Genomic DNA, 19,879 nt, shown 5'->3' with positions numbered 1-19,879 from the left:
TTCTAAGCAATTAGAATAAATTTTACAACATGAGCGGCGATACAATCAATCACTGATTTCAAAACTGTAAGTTGATACAGCGAAATAAGATAACTAGATTGCGGTATTTTCCCACATTAAAATGCAGTTAAAATATTTCATCTCTTTCGATGGAACGTTTATTTCTATTATTAAGGGAGTCTTTATTCTTGAAGATTTCAAAATTCTCACAGCGTCTAAATCAAAGAGCTCATAGCAAAAACGGACCTTATCATATTTATAGACTACTTGAATAGAGTTCAACATTTAGTAGTTTGGATCGAAGATTACGTTATAATCGATAAAGAAGAAAAAACAACTTCAATAGGACTGTTATTGTCTTTCTACTAGCAAGATTGTTATTTTATCAAGATATTATAATCATTACCTTTTTAGACAGCAGTTCACATATTGTGTCCATTAAATTATTCAATAAATTCAAATCTGAACTTCTGAACAAATCTGAACAGAAACCTAACCCCAACCTAACCCCAATCTGTCGAGAATAGGATATTCTTTCATTTTCCTAAAAGAAAAATAAAAACTGGAAAGGGTACTTTTCGTTATTCCTTCAGCTTCTCATCATATCAGATCGTCAGCAGCATTTGGTTTATCTTATATTACCCTTTTATGCGTATATATGTATGACTGTCAAACTTGAACAAATATTCTTATCGTAAGAAGAATAGTACATAATAACTTGCATTTTGCATTAGATAATTTATGCCACGAGTGACTCAGTATAAAGAGTCAGGTGGACCACTACTGATTCAGGGTGATTTTTATCCTGACCTATCAACATTTTCTCCCTTTGATCTTGGCATGGTCATTAACTAGATACTGGCAACAGGCTATTTATGAATGCAACACACGTGACCCGGGGTGAATCGACGACTTAACCCGTAGCCAGGAATCCCCGGATAAAGGTGGGACGCGTACGCACACACCAGGGAATCCCGATAGACAGGTATGAAAGTTTCCTCCGCCGCCTCTGCTTACTCTCTCCCGTGCAATACTTACTGCTCTTCATTCACTCGTCCGACTCAGTGCGTTGCGATTCGCCGCAACTCTTACAAGTGCCATTTACGTCGTCCTCCGTAGTGTTTGAAGTTTGGTAGTCTGTTCACCTGTGAAAACTGTTTACTAATTATCCAGGATATTATACATATGTATAATAAACATTAGTAAGTCTATATTACAATTGATTATTTACAATAATATACTATGTAGATGATCCATTTATCCTTTTGATCAATGTGTTCACTCCATGAGGTTCATTCTGTGGTTCCTTCCATTATGGATGGATTCAGATGGACTTTGTTCTATAAAATAGTTTGTTGTTTTTTGATGAAGTTTAAAGATGTTCTATGATTTCTTATTCATGGTCATTTTTGATCGATCGTTTTGTTTAAAAGTTTTGCGTATGAGTTTCATTTAGAATTGATTTTTGACAGTGTAGTTTGTATTCCAACGTTTGTTGTCTTCTCATGTTTATCCATATGGTAATGTTTTCATTGAATGTCTTTTTGTGACAGAGATAACAAAATTTTACTGTATAGCACGAGTACGTTCAATTATTAATTCAGTGTTCGGTGAAAAAATGATAAACAAAGATTGAAGTTTAATGTAATTAGTGCTACATTACGTATTAGAAAAAATTATCGTAAAATGGTTATGGTGAAACAGTGGCTGCTCGCTGTCAGAAATATTTTTGATGACCAAGTTGACTAATATTCACTGCCTAATTTCGCCTTAGAGAATTCGCTACATTACTACCTGTCATTGAGATTATAGCATCATATTTCAACTTTATCTTTAGGATCTGTCAGGATCTAGTGTATAGAATTTCAAAACCTTGTTAAAAAGCAACATTGTTCCTTTTCCATTCAAGTAACAAAGTATGTTTTATTATCACGCCTTTATTCTTGATGTCAACATTTCAATAATCTCCAGGCAGTCCAGTTTAACAATGTAGCAGGTGCGAGAAAGCACATCATTGATCATCATTCGATCATTTATAGTTACTAAAAATTGTCTGTCTGATCGGTTATCTTAATTACGTACCGCGAAGCATCTTGTAATAGCTGCCCCGCTGATGAAACAGTTCAACAAAGCTCAATAACAGGCCAGTACGATTTTCATTGAAACGGATGGTAGAAGTGTGACAAACCTTGAATAGTTCAAATAGAAACGTGTTCAATTATGTTCAATATCGTTAAATTGCACAAAAAGATCGTATTTGCATTCCTTTATGACAATTTTCATTTAAGGCTGTAATCTATTTTGGCTCGATTAATTGACCAAGGTCAGCAAGCAATACTTCCACTTCATAATACACGTATAGGTAATTCAAAATAATTGTTTAAAATTATTAATTTTTTAAGTTACTCAAATCTGATTGTATTATTACTACATTCACGCATTAAGTACTTTTATAGACAGTATAAATTAATTATACTACATGATGATAAATTGTATAAATTAATCATAAAATATACACAGTACATATTATGAGTATAGTTATACATATACTCATTAGATAGAATCTAATTATTCGATAAATTAAAAAAATTCTGCAGCTTTTATAAAAAGGCAATTGAAATGTGCAGCGAAATAAGCGAAGTGAGGATTCCGATACCTATATCATTTATAATGAGATAAGTGCTATATTTATCCTTGTTTATCCTCCTTTGTAATTAACATAATTACAGATACCTATCACCTATCGCTCCCCACATTTATACATGAATGATTAGTAGGCTATTCACATTCAAGTAAATTATTAGATTATTCAAATAATGATGATAACACAAAAACATGCATTCATTGAACACTACAATTTAATTAAAATGACTCATGAAAAGTAATGAACGACTCAAAACGAAAAATGGCGTTCGAAAAAGATTTTTAAACAGTCAGCAAAGCGTTCCAAATGGAACAACCTCGAAACGACGATGCGCTACAGCTACGGAAAGGGATCGCTATATGTATGTACAAACTATGGGGAAAAACGTTGGAACTCGTTACCGTTCCTGTTTTTGGACCATTATGCCAGCCAAAACTGGTTTCGCTGATACGCGTACAGCTGGTGGACATTGACTGACTAGTCAGTCGACTACCCTAGTGTCCTTCAATAATCGAAACGTATTGTCTCAAAGATCTGTAAATATAATTAATTTTATACTTGCCGTATACTGTGTCATATTATGATAGAGTCAAAAAGCTACTTTTTATACCGATTTAAAATTTTAATGGAAAACTCATGTATATATATCATTTAGATGTTGACGCAATCGCAATATTTTTTAACGAATGGCTTCTGTTTATCGATCAGATAGTTCGAAAAAATCAGATCGAGAGTTAATCGAGAGTAGTTTCGTTCTTCTCTCCTTAATTTTACCTGCAAACGAATGTAAATTAGTTTAGAAAGAAGCTAAGTTGTTGTTAGATTAATAATAATTGAATGCGTAAATTAGTTGGTTCCATAAATACAATAACAAAAACTTTAATTACTACAATAAGTGTTTGATTATGATAATTACATCTTGAACCAAGATCTGTAAGTAGTAGAAATTAACAATTGAAAAACACACGTGCACAGATAAAGTAAACGTCGAGGAAAAAATATGTCATCTACTGAAGTGTGCAAATATCGGCAACGTATAAGTACCAATTTATCTATGGGAAACATCCACAAATTTCCAATTCCTTGTTTTTAAATTCTTTTAATCAATCGATCTGCTATCTTGATAAATACAATATTATCAAATTTCCTATTTTTCATATCTACTAGTTACATCGAAGCAGTCGTAAAAGATATAGAAGGTAAAGGAAATAACCGAAAAAAGGTTCGTTGTACAATAAGTTCTTAAAAAGATTTATATAAGTTTCTGAAATTATGGCAATTTCTACGCAACATAAAATTTGTAAGAAAGGTTTTACTGAGTTGATAATAAGGTAGATAACATTAAAACGCCGCTGGGCGCAATTTTATTATCCCAGAGAAATAAAGTAGTGAACGTGAAACTTCAATAAGGATTGCTGGAATCGCGAGAGGAAAAAAGGTTGCAATCTATCGTTCACAATGATTTCAGAGGTTGTGTAGTTTACCTTGGATAAACGCAAAAGTCATTTCTTCCCTCTTTGTTTTGCCAAAGGAGCATAACGAGTGTACTTACTTTCACTGTACTCGCGGTACTAAGTAGTACCATCTGTACTCGGCACTCGTTTCCTCCGCTCCCACATTTAACGACCATTCAAATCGATTGCTTCTAGTCGAAGGCATCCTGAAAAATTTCAATTTCGAAGGTAAACGGTCTCATATAAATGCAAGTGACTTTCACAGGATACTAACGTTGTGTAAAAAACGTAAAAACAATTACTTCCACAAAGCGTGTTTCAATATCATTGCTGAAGAAATGTTCATGGAATGTTTACGATCATCTGCAAACTAAGCAAAGATTTCACACATTTACACATATATTCGAACCTCTCATGATTCATACTTACTGTCATGACATATGTATCTTTTTTGAAGACAGATGAGTTTCCAGCTAACTCTGCGATAGCACACTCCTTTTTTAGAGTATTAAATGACACGCCAGAATCATTTAGATCCAATGCGACTTTCATATGTTTAAACCAGATAAAAAGTTCTAAAAAGATTCGAAATATTTTAGAAAGAATAGTTGTCACTGTCCTATATGAAAAATTGTATTTAATGATGTAGAGTGATTAATACATATATAACAATTAGCAAACTTTCCTTTCTTATATATAATTTGTAATTTTACGTCAGCAATTATTACAAACACTGCTTCGATGATTTTTACAAATTTTGCTGTAATCTATACAACAGAATCTATTATTTCGGAAGCTATTGTTAATATACAAAATTGGAAACAATATGTCATTGAAGCGTTGATACTGAGACCATGAAAATCATATACGTATTTACACCCGAATCAAGAATCGTTAAATCTTTATCTGAGATATTATCAGAGATATCGAATAAGATGTGGAGTAGATCCCCTAAATCGAGCGACAACATAATCTTTATCGATTCGTATGTATATCACGTATAACACATCTAATTCAAACTTGCGTCAAAACCGATATTTGTGAATTTTACTTTTTACTTGAAAGATCGCTATCGTTATTTCTACGAAAAGCCCCTGCTATATGCAATCTCTCGTACAAGAAGGCAGGAGGTATTAGGAATCGTCAGTTCCGATTAGGAAACTTAGTACCATTATATGTACATCTTATCTCGACTACTCGCGATTCGAATGATCAAGATAAAAAGCTGGATAGACATTGACGTTACATTCTATTTATACATATATGCGGCCCGTTGAAAGAAATAATTAGTAGTATGTCCACTCCTACGGCTATACGAAACACCTGAAGTGCTTTCAGTTGGGTAATAGCTAACTGAGCGAACAGGTGTCGCGACACATTAAAGTCACCACGTTCAAGTATTCGCGAATTTTCAATTGGTGAGTTGACAAGAACGATTTTTAAAAACACTACCATAGCACGAAATCAGAAATATTTGTTAATAACGTTAACTGTTTTTCGTAATTCTATTATTATGTTAATGTAAACTGAGTATTAAGTACTCTATAATGACTCAAAATTCTCTTATATGGAAGAAGACTTCGTGATAACGACAATTGCAATGCAAAATACATACAATACTTTATCTTAGCATGGAAGTGTAACTAAAGATTTGTTGATCTTAGTTAATCACAGTGATAATTCAATTACTGTCAGTACGAGTCAAGTTTTTCATTGCATCTACATACACTGTATATTATTCTGACATCTAGTTGCGGAAAACAACGAGCCGCGATAAAATAAAACTACAAAATGTTCATATTTTTCGTGTAAAAGATATCTCTTTATAAAAGAGAAGCGGCCATCATTTTCTCAATTTTGGAAAAATGTGTCGATATTTAAAATATGCTTTTCTGTTATATATTATTGGATAAAATGCCTTATCTACAATTGAAGTAGACTTAAAGTATTTTACGCTTGATATGGCTACCTTAATTACGAAATATTCACGTCAGTATCGATTGTTAACAGCAATTTCAAGTGAGACGTAATCATAACCTGATTCCGATCTTTGAAATTCAATATCTATGGCTATAATTTATTTAGCCATCTAGCCCCCCATTTCTTGATTCCAGTAACAATAGCGTTTTTTTTTCTTTTTAACTGAAATAAAAATTTATGTTGCTTTGTATACAAATCTTTATAGCACGTTTTCACGTTTTTAAAATATAAGTTCACATTGTATGAGATATGGATTATCTACAATTGTAAAAAGAACATAATAATACCAATATGACATTAATTTCCTTCGAGGTAAAATATTTATGGAGTTCCAGGTTCAAGGATAATCGATAAACAAAGTTTCTATTAAATTTATACCGTTTTCAATTTATATATAGTCGATGCTATAATAACGATCGATAATATAAGATCTTGAACGATCGTATCATATAAGATGCAATATATATGAAAAGACTATTTTAAAGCATAGCAAAATGTATTTATAATAATAGTTTTAGTTATTTTAATGATGTGTAAATAAATGAAGTGTGCATTAACACCGAAACGAATCCAATTACGTACATACTTGTTATTTTCAAAGATGTTAAAAAATTGAAATTTAAGATATTCGATTTACAGAAACAAAATATTTGTTGTTTAAAAAGTTCCTTAATTTTTGTCAATCTTTTTTACATTTGTATTGCTACTATTTTTCTAAAATAAAAGATGTTGATTGGTAACTAAAAATTAAAAGTGTTAATTCTCTACAGGTAACCAAATATAAATATGCAAACTACACTCATGTTCTTTATTTGTAGAACATCTCGACTGTCAATAAGGCAAAATATGTCTCCGTTAGAAGACAACACACTTATACAAAGGCTAACGAATACCGTTCATTTGCTTCACAAAGATAATGAAGATGATCACGAAGATAAAAACATGTCGAATATACTGGTCGCGAAAGGAGTCACGATGGTCATATTATGCACAGTAAGCATCGCCATGGGCATTCTACCAATGCGAGTGGCGAGGCGGTTGAAATGGAACACTTCCGGTGTTGAAAATCCTAGGTATCGATACAATCAATAATAAATGATATAATCGTAATTCTTTATTTGTTAACTTCACTCAATGAATGGTATCCTTTGACTCGCATGCCCCCCCCCCTCCCACTACCAAACAATTATTTCGTTTTAAAATGTGAATCCTTCTTGATCAAACTAATAATTTACTCAAATGTGCATCATGCTGTATACATTAAAAGTAAACGTCTTAAATACCAAGATTTGCACATTATATTATCACTATGGTGATTACGATATATATACACAGTTTTGTGTGTTGTAATACTTACCAAAAATAACCTCTATAACGTAATTTCACATACGAATGTAAAACTCTGAAACTGAGTCGATAAATTTGTGACGTGTTAAAAATCGATTATGTTGTAATAGGTCAATGAAATTGGTAAGCTTGCTTCTGGGATTCGGCGGTGGCGTTCTTTTCTGCACGACGTTTCTTCACTTGCTGCCGGAAGTGAAAGAGGGGTTAGAGCATCTTGCAGCAGACGGAAAACTTCCGGAACTCAATTTCTCTTTGGCTGAGACGCTTACTTGCACTGGGTAAATAAAATAAGATTAATGTATGTCCCTGTAAAAATTTAAATTAGAGGATAATGTTTAAAGAATATTTAATAGTATATTATACACTTTTGTAGCTTTTTCATCATGTATTTGGTCGAAGAATCAGTACACACACATTTACGAAAGAAACAAGCACATAGAAAAGAAAATTCGAATAAGGATGTTACCAAGAGTACCAACGAGTTGGTTGAAAATGGACAAACATTGGCAAATTGCGTCAGTGGGCACTCACACTAGTAAGCAAGATACTGTTTATCTATCAGGTGTCGTGAATCTTATGTAAATTAAACGAGTGATGATGAATACATACATTCGTTGTTGTAGCAACGGGCACGGTCATTCGCATCACCTACCTGTCATAATGGATGAAAAAGACGACTTCGTCATAAGTTCACTACGAGGATTATTAATAGTTCTGGGTTTATCCGTGCATGAATTATTTGAAGGACTCGCTATCGGTCTAGAAAGTTCAGCCTCCTACGTTTGGTATGTTTGGTTTCTATTAAACGATAAAACAAAATTTAACTACAAAACGGAACAAAATCGTGATATTAAGATTTCCAATGTTATCTGGAATTTCAGAAAAAAATTTTTAAACAATATTTGAAAAAATCCTAAATTAATAATAGACTAATAATCGCGAGCTTTTTTTCAACTGATAATCGTCAAATCGATTCATACGTAATAATATTTAATATTTGCTAAGATTGTTAAAAATGTAAATTTCGTTTCTAGGTATATGTTTGCGGGAGTGGCGGCTCACAAATTCGTGATAGCATTCTGCATTGGTTTGGAGCTAATTGCTTCCAACACCAGGCAGTACCTTTCGGTGATCTATGTTTGTACATTCGCGATTGTTTCTCCTTTAGGGATTGCTATAGGAATGTTTTTAGTTGGTGAAGAAAGTGCAACTGCCAATGGCATACTTCCAGTCCTACTCCAGGTATAAATGATACACACTTTTATAGTTTTCTATAGCGTATTATAATAAAAAATTATGTAATTGAAAAATTATGTTTGTTTAATGCGTATAGGGTTTGGCGTCTGGTACTTTATTGTATGTAGTATTTTTCGAAATACTCCAGGAGCATAGAACTGGCCTCCAGCAATACATATCGATCCTATTTGGGTTCGCTGTGATGTTTGGATTACAGATACTAAGTAAGTATAAAATTTATTTTGAAATAAAACTTGCGAGTATCTTAAACATATCCTTATGTGTAAATAAAAGTAAATAATCGAAGATTAGATATAAAATAAAATAATTGTCCTTCTACTAAAGTTGTCGCGTAAACATCTACTACAAGTAAGAAGCGTTTAAGCTTTAAATGAGAGATAAGTTCAGTGTACTTAAAAATGTCTAATCTTTCAATTACGGCTTCGTTCAACGATCGAAGCCGTCTCTGTAAACATCGTTAATTTACGATTACAATGGACTTATAATACATTAAAATAAATTAATCGATTCTACCACAACGAGACGTGGACGACCATGATAGATTATAGGATAACAGAAGCGAATGCGTGAAAATTATCACACTCTTATTTGACTCTTATCGATTACCAGTGTGGTCAGTAGTCGGTTATCGACTGCTACAGCACACAATTTGATCTTAATAGAGCAAAAAGCTGACGCGTCGAGGTCAATGTACGAGATGTCGTTATTGAAAGAAAGAAAATGAGAAGAAAGACTAACTTTTCAAATTGTTTAAATCATCAGTTCAATTAATAATGGAACTGGTTATAATAGCAATTATTATTATCGATATAGGAACAAATTTTTTGGTTTATGTTTAAATTGTACTTAATCCAATGCTAAGTACGATCGAGCTTCTACTTCTAATCGAATTATTATTTAATTAATTTAGAGATTATAAAAACATTAACTATATAACAAAATAATGCGTTGCATGATTGATTACTTAAACTTTATTTGATAAAATTTTCATTTCATCAAACATTACCAAAATATAATGAATATTATGTGAAAAACAACCTACACGTATGATAATAATGTTTTGAACCTACGTCACGTAGCAAAACAAGAGCTGTTTCTGCATCAATGATTTAATTCTGTATTGCCATTATGGAAACGCCTTTCACCATGAAACTGCTTCACCCATTTACGCACAAGCATACTTAATTCGTAGTCGACATAGACGTTTATGTGGTAAACCTGATCAAACTAGAACTGATTTAAGTTTGTAATACAAAACTGCTCTCAAAGATCTCAGGGTGAATAATTTAATAGAAGAGTGTACAATAATTACTTTTACTTCACAACTATTGAATTCCAGGCTTAAAAATTTGTAATTTACAACACAATTCCCTACTTTTGAAATTCGTGCAAAATTCTACAAAAAAAATTGCAATAGAATTCTCAAATCTTATTCCACTTATAGTAACATTTCTACACTATAAAAAAGATCTTAAAACGAATTTCCAACATCCTCGAAGTAACAACACATTTATCCAACTACTCATTCTGCTCACCAAAATTATTAAGCATACCCAGCCTCGCAACCGATCGATCCATCGATCAATGAAAACAACAATCGCCCAGCCGCTACCTACATGCACTTCAAGCACGCGATGCTTGCCAATCATTCATTCTGCCCGACGAGTCGCGCTCGCTATCAGGTCACCAAACAGTCGCGTCGGGTTCATGCATCTGCGAGGAACATTTACATACATGCTAGCTGTGGCACGCAACCATCCAGAGTGGTGACAGCACCGTGTACACATAGGGAAAGGAGAGAAACGAACACTAGCCTGGTAGGGAAGCGATGTGTCTAATGGAAGGGGAAGAGAGCAGGAAACGGTGCGCTACGTAAGACGCGAGGGGATTGTGAGTCGAGTGGCCAACGAGCCCCGGAGTATCCGATTCACCGTCGTACCGCGTGGAACGGGTATCATTCCTTCTGGCGCTCGTTTATACTGTTCCCTTGAATCCTCTTCGCGATTCCCAGAAACAGTGATCTCCTCGCGATATTACCGGCTAGAGTGCACGGCTGTAGAATGCATCCGGGGGGGGAGTATCGGCAACTAGATGGTCATTTCGCAACCAGACGCTGACTCGTTCACGCTTTCCGAAGGAAAAGTAAAGTATTGCGACACGAAGTAACGAGTGTAGTTTCAGGTAGCAGTTTGAATTTAGGATATCTTACTTTCCACAGAACTTTTTTATCGTGTTAATACTCGAATAGATAGAGTTCCTCTTAGTAAAAGAACATATAAATTGCTTCATTATAGATCATAGATCATATATAAGTATAGTGTAGATCATAATAACCATTATTTTGGAATAGTATTGTAGTATATAAGTGAATAATAAAGTTGTAAAGGTTGATAGGTAGAATTGTAGATAAAGAACTCGTGTTTGTCCTTGTTAAGGAATATAGAATCTGAAATGACAGAACGGTATAGTGAGGTATGGAAGACCCTTTAACTTTCATATTGTGTTAATACTTTAGTGAAGGTAACTCGATGGTCTTGCCATTTAAACGTGGTTCACCAGTGGCTCGTGCGTGTGTTAAGTGAAAAAGTGATCGCATCGTTGGTGGATTGACTGTCTCTGGACAAAGAAGAGAGAAGTGTGAACCGCTTAGTAGATAAAACTTGAAGAGGAGGACAAAAAATGAAATGTTAATTGAAGATGATGAATTAGTATTAAAAAACAAAAATATAAAAAAGAAATCCGAAGGCTGTTCGTTGAAGTCAGCTGTTTACTTTGGAAGACAAAACAAATTGAAACTTACTTAGATTCAAACTTACTTTTTGCAATAAAGTAATAGAAAGAAATAGAGATGGAGGAACCAACAACGGCTACCGTTTTACTGATAGCAAAAATAGGAGCAATGATTGGTCTTGGCTTTGGCTCTTTACTTCTGGGAATGTTACCACTGATTGTCGGACGTTACAGAATGAATCATCGTCAAAAACGAGATCGCAGAATTTTCAGTAATTCCAGTACCTGTACCTCCACATCAATTTCAAACGCCTCTTCCTCCAGTGTAATTTCTGCATCTGCAACGAATTCACAAGTACGTTCCGAATCTATTAAAGTTGTGAAAATATTATATTATTTGATCCTTAACTGATAAGATTATCTATGTAGTTAAAAATTAATATACTTTGTCTTCATATTTTGTCAAAATATTTGGGAGCCTTAAATATCGCATAAAGTAAATAAACTTATGATAGTTTGCAGTATCCTCTTCATATTGTATTATAATGTACATTATGAAGTCATAACACGTAGCTTCCAGCTATTTTGCTATTACCATATCTCATTACCTTATTAGTCGAAGATTAAGTAATTCCTATCTAACAGTCATTTGTTACGATAGTGATTTGATTGAAAAAATTCCTAACTTCGTAAAAAATTTGTCCTCGCAAGTTAATAGTAATATTGAACAATGTATAGAACCTAGCAACGACAATTCTAATTAACCAAGTGCCTTCTCAATGATTAAAAAAAGAAAGAATAACAAAGTCGTTAAAAAACATGAAACGACCGGTAAATTAGAGAGCGTAACATGTAATCTCCAGGGCCTGCAAACATCGTTGCTGCTTTGCTTTGGCGGGGGCGTTCTACTGTTCACCACATTCTTGCATCTAGCCCCGGAGGTCCGCGTGAGCGTAGAAAGACATCAAACGAACGGTCAACTGCCTACTCTAGGCACGCTAAATCTGTCGGAGCTGCTATTCTGCGCCGGATTCTTTCTCGTCTACTTCGTTGAAGAGGCGGTGCACGCAGCGCTGACGGGAAAACCCGAGTCATCGGAGGCGCTACTCTATAGAACGGTGTCCGTACGTAGATGCAACAATCAAACAGGTGCGTCAACAACTACAAATAGTGGTTCCACCACCACGGTTTCCACTACGGCTAGGTCCACCTGGAAAGATGGTAACGACGAGTTAGAAGACGGCGAGAACGAATTAAACAAACGATCTAGACAACACGGCTTGGATGATTTTCGCGGTGCCAAACAAGATAAGATGTTACCTGCCATATTTGTCCTATCTGCCCCTACGGGATTATCTTCCACGCAGCGCAGTCCTCAGGATGGCACGAGATATCCTTCTAATACAGATTATCCAAGAATGAAACATCATGAACATAACCATTCCGTTATGACAAAAAATACATCGATACAAGGATTACTAACCGTACTAGCTTTGTCTTTTCATGCAATTTTCGAGGGTCTAGCAGTAGGTCTAGAACCCTCTATTGGCTCCGTCGTATATCTGGCTGCTGCTATAGCTACGCATAAGTTGGTAATTTCATTCTGCGTCGGTATGGAACTTTACGTTGCTGGTGCCTCAAGTAGAACTACTCTTGGATACCTAACGATATTCTCAATGGTAACACCAATTGGCATCGCCGTTGGATTGGCTCTTGGTCATTTTAAGAATGACAGCGAAAATTTAGGACCTACCCCGACAATACTGCAAGGAATGGCCGCCGGAACGTTACTATACGTGGTTTTCTTCGAGGTGTTAGCACGCGAGAGGGCTAACGAGAAAAGTGGCCTCTTACAGTTGACTGCCATAATTATTGGATTCATGCTGATGTTGGGTCTACAAATCGCGAGTGAGTGTTTCCCGGATAATAATCCGAGGCCAAAGCATGTCGCGCACTGATTTTCATTCATGAAAATCAATTTTCGCAAGTATCTTCCTTTTTCTAATTTCTAATCTGTGACGAAGCTGTAATTGATTGTGTCAAGAATCTGATTTTCTCTATTATCTCCATCTCTTTGTTGTTAGTTTTATCTATTTTCCAAAAGAGTTGGTCTTCAATGGATTAGAAAGGGCAGTATTTTTAGGAATGTGAAAACAAGATATATTCTAATTACTGTTCCTATTAAGAAAGGATTTCTAGTGAAACATTGTCTTAAAAACATGTTATTAATTTTAATTAAGTGGACTAACTTTTTAACATTTATTAAATGTTATTATAATAATACTACTAACTTAGATAATGGACATACAAGTCCTGTTCTATATGTATATAGAAAAAAGTTCGAGCCTATTATCAAATTAATTGCTTATAATACCAGCCTTCATCAATCGGCGTTTTGGCAACCTTTCATCTTCTTTTCTTGAACCTATCAACGTCGGTGCAAACCTACTGCCGGTACGTCCTTGATGCAATCACCACCCACGTGTTCTCGTAACGCATGGATACCACATCCACCTATCGATTGAGCAAAAAGTCAAGCGGCAACGTTCAAAAAGTCACGGTCACGAAAACCGTAAGAAATCGAATAATATATCGTATACCGGATGTCGCCGATTTTATTTCTCCATCTAACTTTAACTTTTTATCAAAAATAATAAGATTAATCATCAATTCTTATATTACATTCGAAAGATTTTATTTACTGCCTGATAAATTTTTATGAGCGGAGATATATACACGGTGGCTTATGAAAGTATTAGAACTCTTATCATAAAATACTTCCATGTTTATATTGTGTGTATATGCTATGTAAAACATTTTCACAAATATAATTATGATGGTCAGGATTCTCCATTGCTAATGAAACTTCAAAATGTTTTGAATAATATCTACGCATAATATATCTATAAAAAGTGCCTACTAGTATTTAAATACTTTCGTAAACCACTTTGCGTTGTGAATGTGAATTGAGATTATCAATCATTCTTTTGTCATTAAATATTATTCGTGCCAAAATTTACGCATAATGTTGAATGTATGTCCCCTTTAGAAAGGTTATACCAAGAAGACCGATTACGCGAATCACAGACAGTCTAATTTAGTTTAGTTTAGTTTGGTTTGGTTTACATAGTTCAGTTTACTCACTCGCTATTCCTTTTATTTTTTCATTGTCCGAAGACATTCCAACACACTCTTTCAGTTGCAGTTAGGTTAATAACTTTGATAACGGTGGTGGGCAAACGCAATGAACTCCTGCTTCACGGCAACGTTGGTCGTCGCGATGATTTCTCGCGACACGCAGTCACAGACAAAACTCGGATGTACCTATTAACCTATTAATTCACAAAAAGTACGTGATATCATTACCAGCTCGAATAATAAGCACACGCATCTGTACACGTGCGTGCACGACATGTCTTGCAAGTATCTAGAAAGACCGAATTGGAAGATAGACCAATCTGCAGAATTATATTATTATTGTTTTATAATGATTCTTATTTATCCCTTTACAGAGATAATAGCAAAGATTATCGAAGAATTAAGAATAAATTATTACTAGAATACGGATATTAGGTAAATTCATATATTTGAAAAAAAGTTAAGGCTTTTTATTTGACCGCCTGCTGAGTGAATATTAGGATTATATTTCACAGTGCGTAATGAAAATTTTCACCCATTAACCACAAATGTTTGCTAGATATAGACCTCCAACGGTACATGTATGGGACACGTTTGCTGCCCATCTTAATAACAGTATGTGAGTTACCTAAGAGGTCTAGACTGAAGACCTACAAGGAATTCATAATAACAATTATTTTTTGCGGTAGTATCACTAGTTATATAATTTGATCTTATGATATACCATGGCGATTGCCTACAAGTCTAGTGAAACGATACAGGTTACATTCGTCAATTTAAAAAGAGATTCAGTAAGCATAAAACGATCTATTGAGCTTGTTTACATTAACAACCGCTAATCTCATTAAGTTTAACCTTTTCATTTGTTGTTGTAACCCATATTATCGCTTCTGTCCTCTTAATCATTATTATTTGTACTAATGGAATGATTTTAGATAGAGTAAATGCCGCAGAATCATACGCAAAATTTTTAGTAATCGATATTTGTTTAAACTTAAAAATTATGATTACTTTATTATTCCTATGTGTTTTATTAGTGAAAGTAGAATTGTTACGATTAACCATGGTTTCAAAAAATTAAATAAAATTACTTACGAAGAATAATGAAAAAAAACCGGCTACGTATAAGCTTTCTCCACCCATGGCAATGACCCAAGACGATATACAATCCGACCGACTTTCGACCGCTTTCTCGACTATTTATCTATGGGATCTATAATTGCCATTTATGGTATACAATTAGAACGGGAAGCTTTCTTCACATAACTAGAATAGTTAAGTTATTACATATCTGTACATCGAGCAGTTCAAATATTTATAGATGTCCGATACATTGTATATAAGGAGGTGTTATCTTTATAACTTTATATAGATTAATTTCAAATCACAGATTAGATCTTATCTACATATTAAGTATAAACGAATAAGTTTTACTTCGGATTAACCGATCAATAAGATCAACCGATCGCTCAGATACGAAAACGCATTTCTAAAACCTAACTATTAAAAGTAAATAAAGTCCCTGAAAGGATAAGCTTTTGATAGTAGTTATTTAAAAAAAATTGTTTCGTTTATTTTACAGCTGCGCATTCTCACTCTCATTCCCATTCGCATTCGCACGATGGACACGTAGACGTACATAGCCACGAGGTTAATCATCAGGAGAATGATCACGATCATAAACTGGATTCCCACGAACACATCTATTCAAATGAAATGAATGAACGAATACTTACCGACAAAATCTATAGAGTAACGGAAAGCATCGCGGAGACTGTCAGCAACGTCCTATCCTCTACGATGAAAACACCAACCGATGTTTCCTTCAGAAGTAGTAGTAACGAAACGACGTTACACTCGAATCGAAGTTAAAACTCGTTTGCGTGACAGGCATCCTTTGACTGATTGTGAGTTACTAGTAGTTCTTTCATGGGATAAATATCTTCTGATTGATACTTACTTTCGAGGATATGTCAACCGAATTCATCGATTATTTCGGAACGACGCATATAAGTAAGAGTAAAAGGGGCCTCGATGAAAGAAGGACAGTATTATGAAACTTTGGTTTCAATCTGGAAGAGGAGAACAATACTCCTGGTTTACAGTTTATACCTATTATGCAGATGTCACCAATTGTGCAAGTACAAATAGTAAACGGTGATATTTGTGAAGTACGATAGAAATCTATCTAAAACAACAAGAAACTATTACCATTGTCATTCAATGACCAAATGTGATACGATTCACGGGTATGTATAGCTGTGCAATCGCGTTACTTACTCCTTTTTCTTTTTTCTTTTTTTTTATTGTAATATAAACTGTATGGAATATCCGATATCTTTTACATCATAATTAGATTAAGAAAGGGAGAGTATTTCTTAACTGTTTATACCAATATTTAAAAACTTGCTCATATAATATGCGTATTACATAACATCGCAATGAAATGAGATATATTTTGCTACCGTCAAATATCAATTCTTCCGAAAGTGATAACTTTAATCCTGTTTTTATGATTTTTAATATTTACAACTTTTGTATGTATTAATACTTGTCTTTTTTCTACGCGATTATTGACATTACATGTCATTAAGAATGATAGTACGTCATCATTAATACGAGGAAGATTTCAACATCAAAACATAAGAAACTGTATTCTATAAATATTTGCGATATCACGTTTCTTGTTCATTTTTTCATTTGTATACATATCAGTGTGATATGACAGGTACACCGCTAGGATTTGTAAACATATTTCAGTAACATGCATAAATATCATTTTCTCAAATCAAAGAATCAATTTTTAAACATAAATTATATTTTTCACGACATGTACACAAAGCAATAAATTGAAAAAATATACACAAAATAAAGTATCACATCTTTTAAATAACTAATTGTACCTGTCAGAGTTTTCCATGGCTTTGTCATCTCCATAATATTTTACATTCAATATAAAATAAATAATAATACAAAATTTCTTATAGCATAATTAAATTTGCGACTATATGATAAGATATGAACCACTCGAATTTCATGTGTATTTTTAATACTTTACGTTGATTTTTATTTATTATCATTACTCACATAATATAGCATGAATGCTAGTATATGAACATGATTTGTACATACAGTTATCCTTCGACAAGTAAGATGTACACACATTGTCATACAAATATATTTTGTATATTGCAAAATTTACTAATAAAATAAAAAAAGCTTTGATAATAAACTAAAAGATTTTCCTTTCTCTTATAAATAAATATGTTGACAAATTGTGCCAATTCAAATTTATAACAGAATTTATTGTATAAATAATACAATTTCCTGTTATAGTGCACGCATATATATTTTTGCAAATCATACACACTTTGTTCTGGTTTGAAACTAATTCTCAATAACATGTTTTTTATTTGTTATACTTACGCTGATTCCAAATACTACATAAGTTATTACAATATAAAATCTTCTGAATTTTTTCTAGTACAACATTTATTAAAACTGCTGAAAAAATGTGCACATTTCTACTACTACTGCTAATCAATTACTTGAATAAAGATGGTATATGTTTTGGAAAATGTGTTCGTGTTAACAAAATTTTTCTTCCGTTTTTTCCTATTCTTTTTTTTAACATATAAATTATAATTTCATACATACAAAAAATGTGAGGTATATTTTTAATAATGATATTTAAATTTTTATTTTATATGTCCTCTGTGTAATTGTTAGAACTTGCAAATAATTAACAAATACAAAATAAAAGCAATTCATGATTATTTTCAACATAATTTGACTTGTTATTTCCTGACATTTATAGGACAAAGATCATAGAAAATATAAAAATTTATAAACTTTCAAGAATTCCTTGCTTAGTGTGTAAATTTCTTTCTTTGTTATCAATTCAATATAATCTGCTATTTTACGTTATATTATTGCAAATTTTTTGTTTGGATGCATTTGATATATATTGATCATATGTCAATCACAAAACTTATTTCAATCTACTTTTTTGGTATCTGACTATCAACAAAGTTTAGATAACTGGAACCAACTTTGATGAATGCAAGCCCCGAACTAATACCAATTACTGTACATAGAGTTGGATTAGGTGGTACAATGGATCGAAGTACAGCCCATACTAACACTGATCCAAAGCTCAGTAATACAGCACCAGCAGTACTGTAAGAATTATAAATGAATTTATTAATATCTTGTGTATATTTAACAAAAGTTGAAATATAATACAATGAAAATATCTCACCTATACAAAACTTTTACACTTGTAGAAGCACTTTTCATATGATCACGACTATATATGTAAGAGCCAGTGCCAAGAAGAGCACTTCCCAATAAGAAGTTTGTAATATCTTTTTTTGGAAAGACCCTAAAAATATACAAAAAGGGAAAACGATGAGTAATTCAAAATAAAACAATAAATAATTATGCTCATAATTAAGCGATAAATATTTATACGTTTATGTAAAATTTAGAGTTGCAAAAATGATAAAAAGCATATAATATACAAAAATGTATAAAATATTCATAATATTCACAATATAAAATATGTATAATATATCCATAAAAAAATAAAAAATATGAAATTGCATAAACCACTCATGATCGAATACAAAAAATAATACATCAATTAATTTGTTGATTGAATAGCATTGTAAATATAGATCATGACATATATATTTAACGATGACCCTTATTCGACAGAAAAAAATAAATGTTACAGTTAAAAGATTTGAGTAATTTGAAAAAATGCATCGGTCAGTATTTTGTCTCTAAAGATTACGTAACATTTCAAGAATTATGAAACCCTACAATTCGATGCGAATGCAATAGAGGTTAACATTTGAATACAGAATGGGTTCGTTATCTATCTTACCTGATGACAAGACTCGGATTCATCACGTTGATAGATAATGCGGTGTACGAAGCAACGCCGAAAGCGGGAGCGTAAAATTTGACAAGACTACATTTCGTGATCGGCTTTAAACCGAGTTTCTGCAAAATTGTACCGGCACTCGTACTTCCTGCAGCGGCCATTGTTCGTTCGTCTTCGCACAACTGTTGTCAATGAACTACTGGCCAAATAATCGTGTTCATAAATGTAACCTTACGAGAAGAGTGTTTACACGAAGTTCAACCAAATGAATGATACTAAGTAGACCGAATTTAGTGGAACAAGGATAGAAAAATGGATCTCGATAATGTGTTCGTAAATACATATTAGTGCCGTGAATCTATCCTGTAACCGTAATGTGTTCTAAAATTAAATTGATGTATTGTAAATAAAATTGACTCCCAATTATAAATATTTTTT

The 19,879-nt window shown here is 33.2% G+C and overlaps 3 protein-coding genes across 7 annotated transcripts in view; 1 reads left to right on the top strand and 2 right to left on the bottom strand.

Annotated features, from left to right (window-relative positions):
- The window catches only part of LOC126870937 (myosin heavy chain 95F), a 28,786-nt gene extending 27,632 nt beyond the window's left edge, over window positions 1–1,154 (bottom strand). For both annotated transcript variants that reach the window (XM_050629160.1, XM_050629163.1), the window contains exon 1: window positions 1,039–1,154. The gene's annotated coding sequence lies outside the window, so the exon portion shown is untranslated. The remainder of the gene's footprint in view (window positions 1–1,038) is intronic.
- Window positions 1,055–17,429, top strand: LOC126870949 (zinc transporter ZIP3-like). 4 transcript variants are annotated; one of them, XM_050629204.1, is made up of 8 exons: window positions 1,055–1,202; window positions 6,897–7,151; window positions 7,536–7,703; window positions 7,799–7,960; window positions 8,049–8,210; window positions 8,460–8,667; window positions 8,759–8,885; window positions 16,133–17,429. In XM_050629204.1, exons 2-8 carry the CDS (start codon window positions 6,925–6,927, stop codon window positions 16,420–16,422), a joined length of 1,344 nt encoding a protein of 447 aa, XP_050485161.1. In that variant the 5' UTR covers window positions 1,055–1,202; window positions 6,897–6,924; the 3' UTR covers window positions 16,423–17,429. The 4 variants fall into 4 exon arrangements, with proteins under 4 accessions (XP_050485161.1, XP_050485159.1, XP_050485160.1 ...); XM_050629202.1 differs by lacking the exons at window positions 1,055–1,202; window positions 6,897–7,151; window positions 7,536–7,703; ... (2 more) ...; window positions 8,460–8,667; window positions 8,759–8,885 and adding exons at window positions 8,915–10,824; window positions 11,118–11,767; window positions 12,276–13,320; XM_050629203.1 differs by lacking the exons at window positions 1,055–1,202; window positions 6,897–7,151; window positions 7,536–7,703; ... (2 more) ...; window positions 8,460–8,667; window positions 8,759–8,885 and adding exons at window positions 8,915–10,863; window positions 11,198–11,767; window positions 12,276–13,320.
- LOC126870961 (uncharacterized) lies at window positions 16,823–19,741 on the bottom strand. The gene is made up of 3 exons (XM_050629227.1): window positions 19,442–19,741; window positions 18,812–18,934; window positions 16,823–18,729 (listed from the first exon to the last, which is right to left on the bottom strand). Exons 1-3 carry the CDS (start codon window positions 19,600–19,602, stop codon window positions 18,552–18,554), a joined length of 462 nt encoding a protein of 153 aa, XP_050485184.1. The 5' UTR covers window positions 19,603–19,741; the 3' UTR covers window positions 16,823–18,551.
- Window positions 19,742–19,879: the final 138 nt, after the last annotated feature.

This window comes from Bombus huntii, chromosome 11 (assembly GCF_024542735.1).
Source record: "Bombus huntii isolate Logan2020A chromosome 11, iyBomHunt1.1, whole genome shotgun sequence".
NCBI lineage: Eukaryota > Metazoa > Arthropoda > Insecta > Hymenoptera > Apidae > Bombus > Bombus huntii.
The sequence above is the reverse complement of the archived record's forward strand: the minus strand, read 5'-3'. Positions and strand labels throughout refer to the sequence as shown.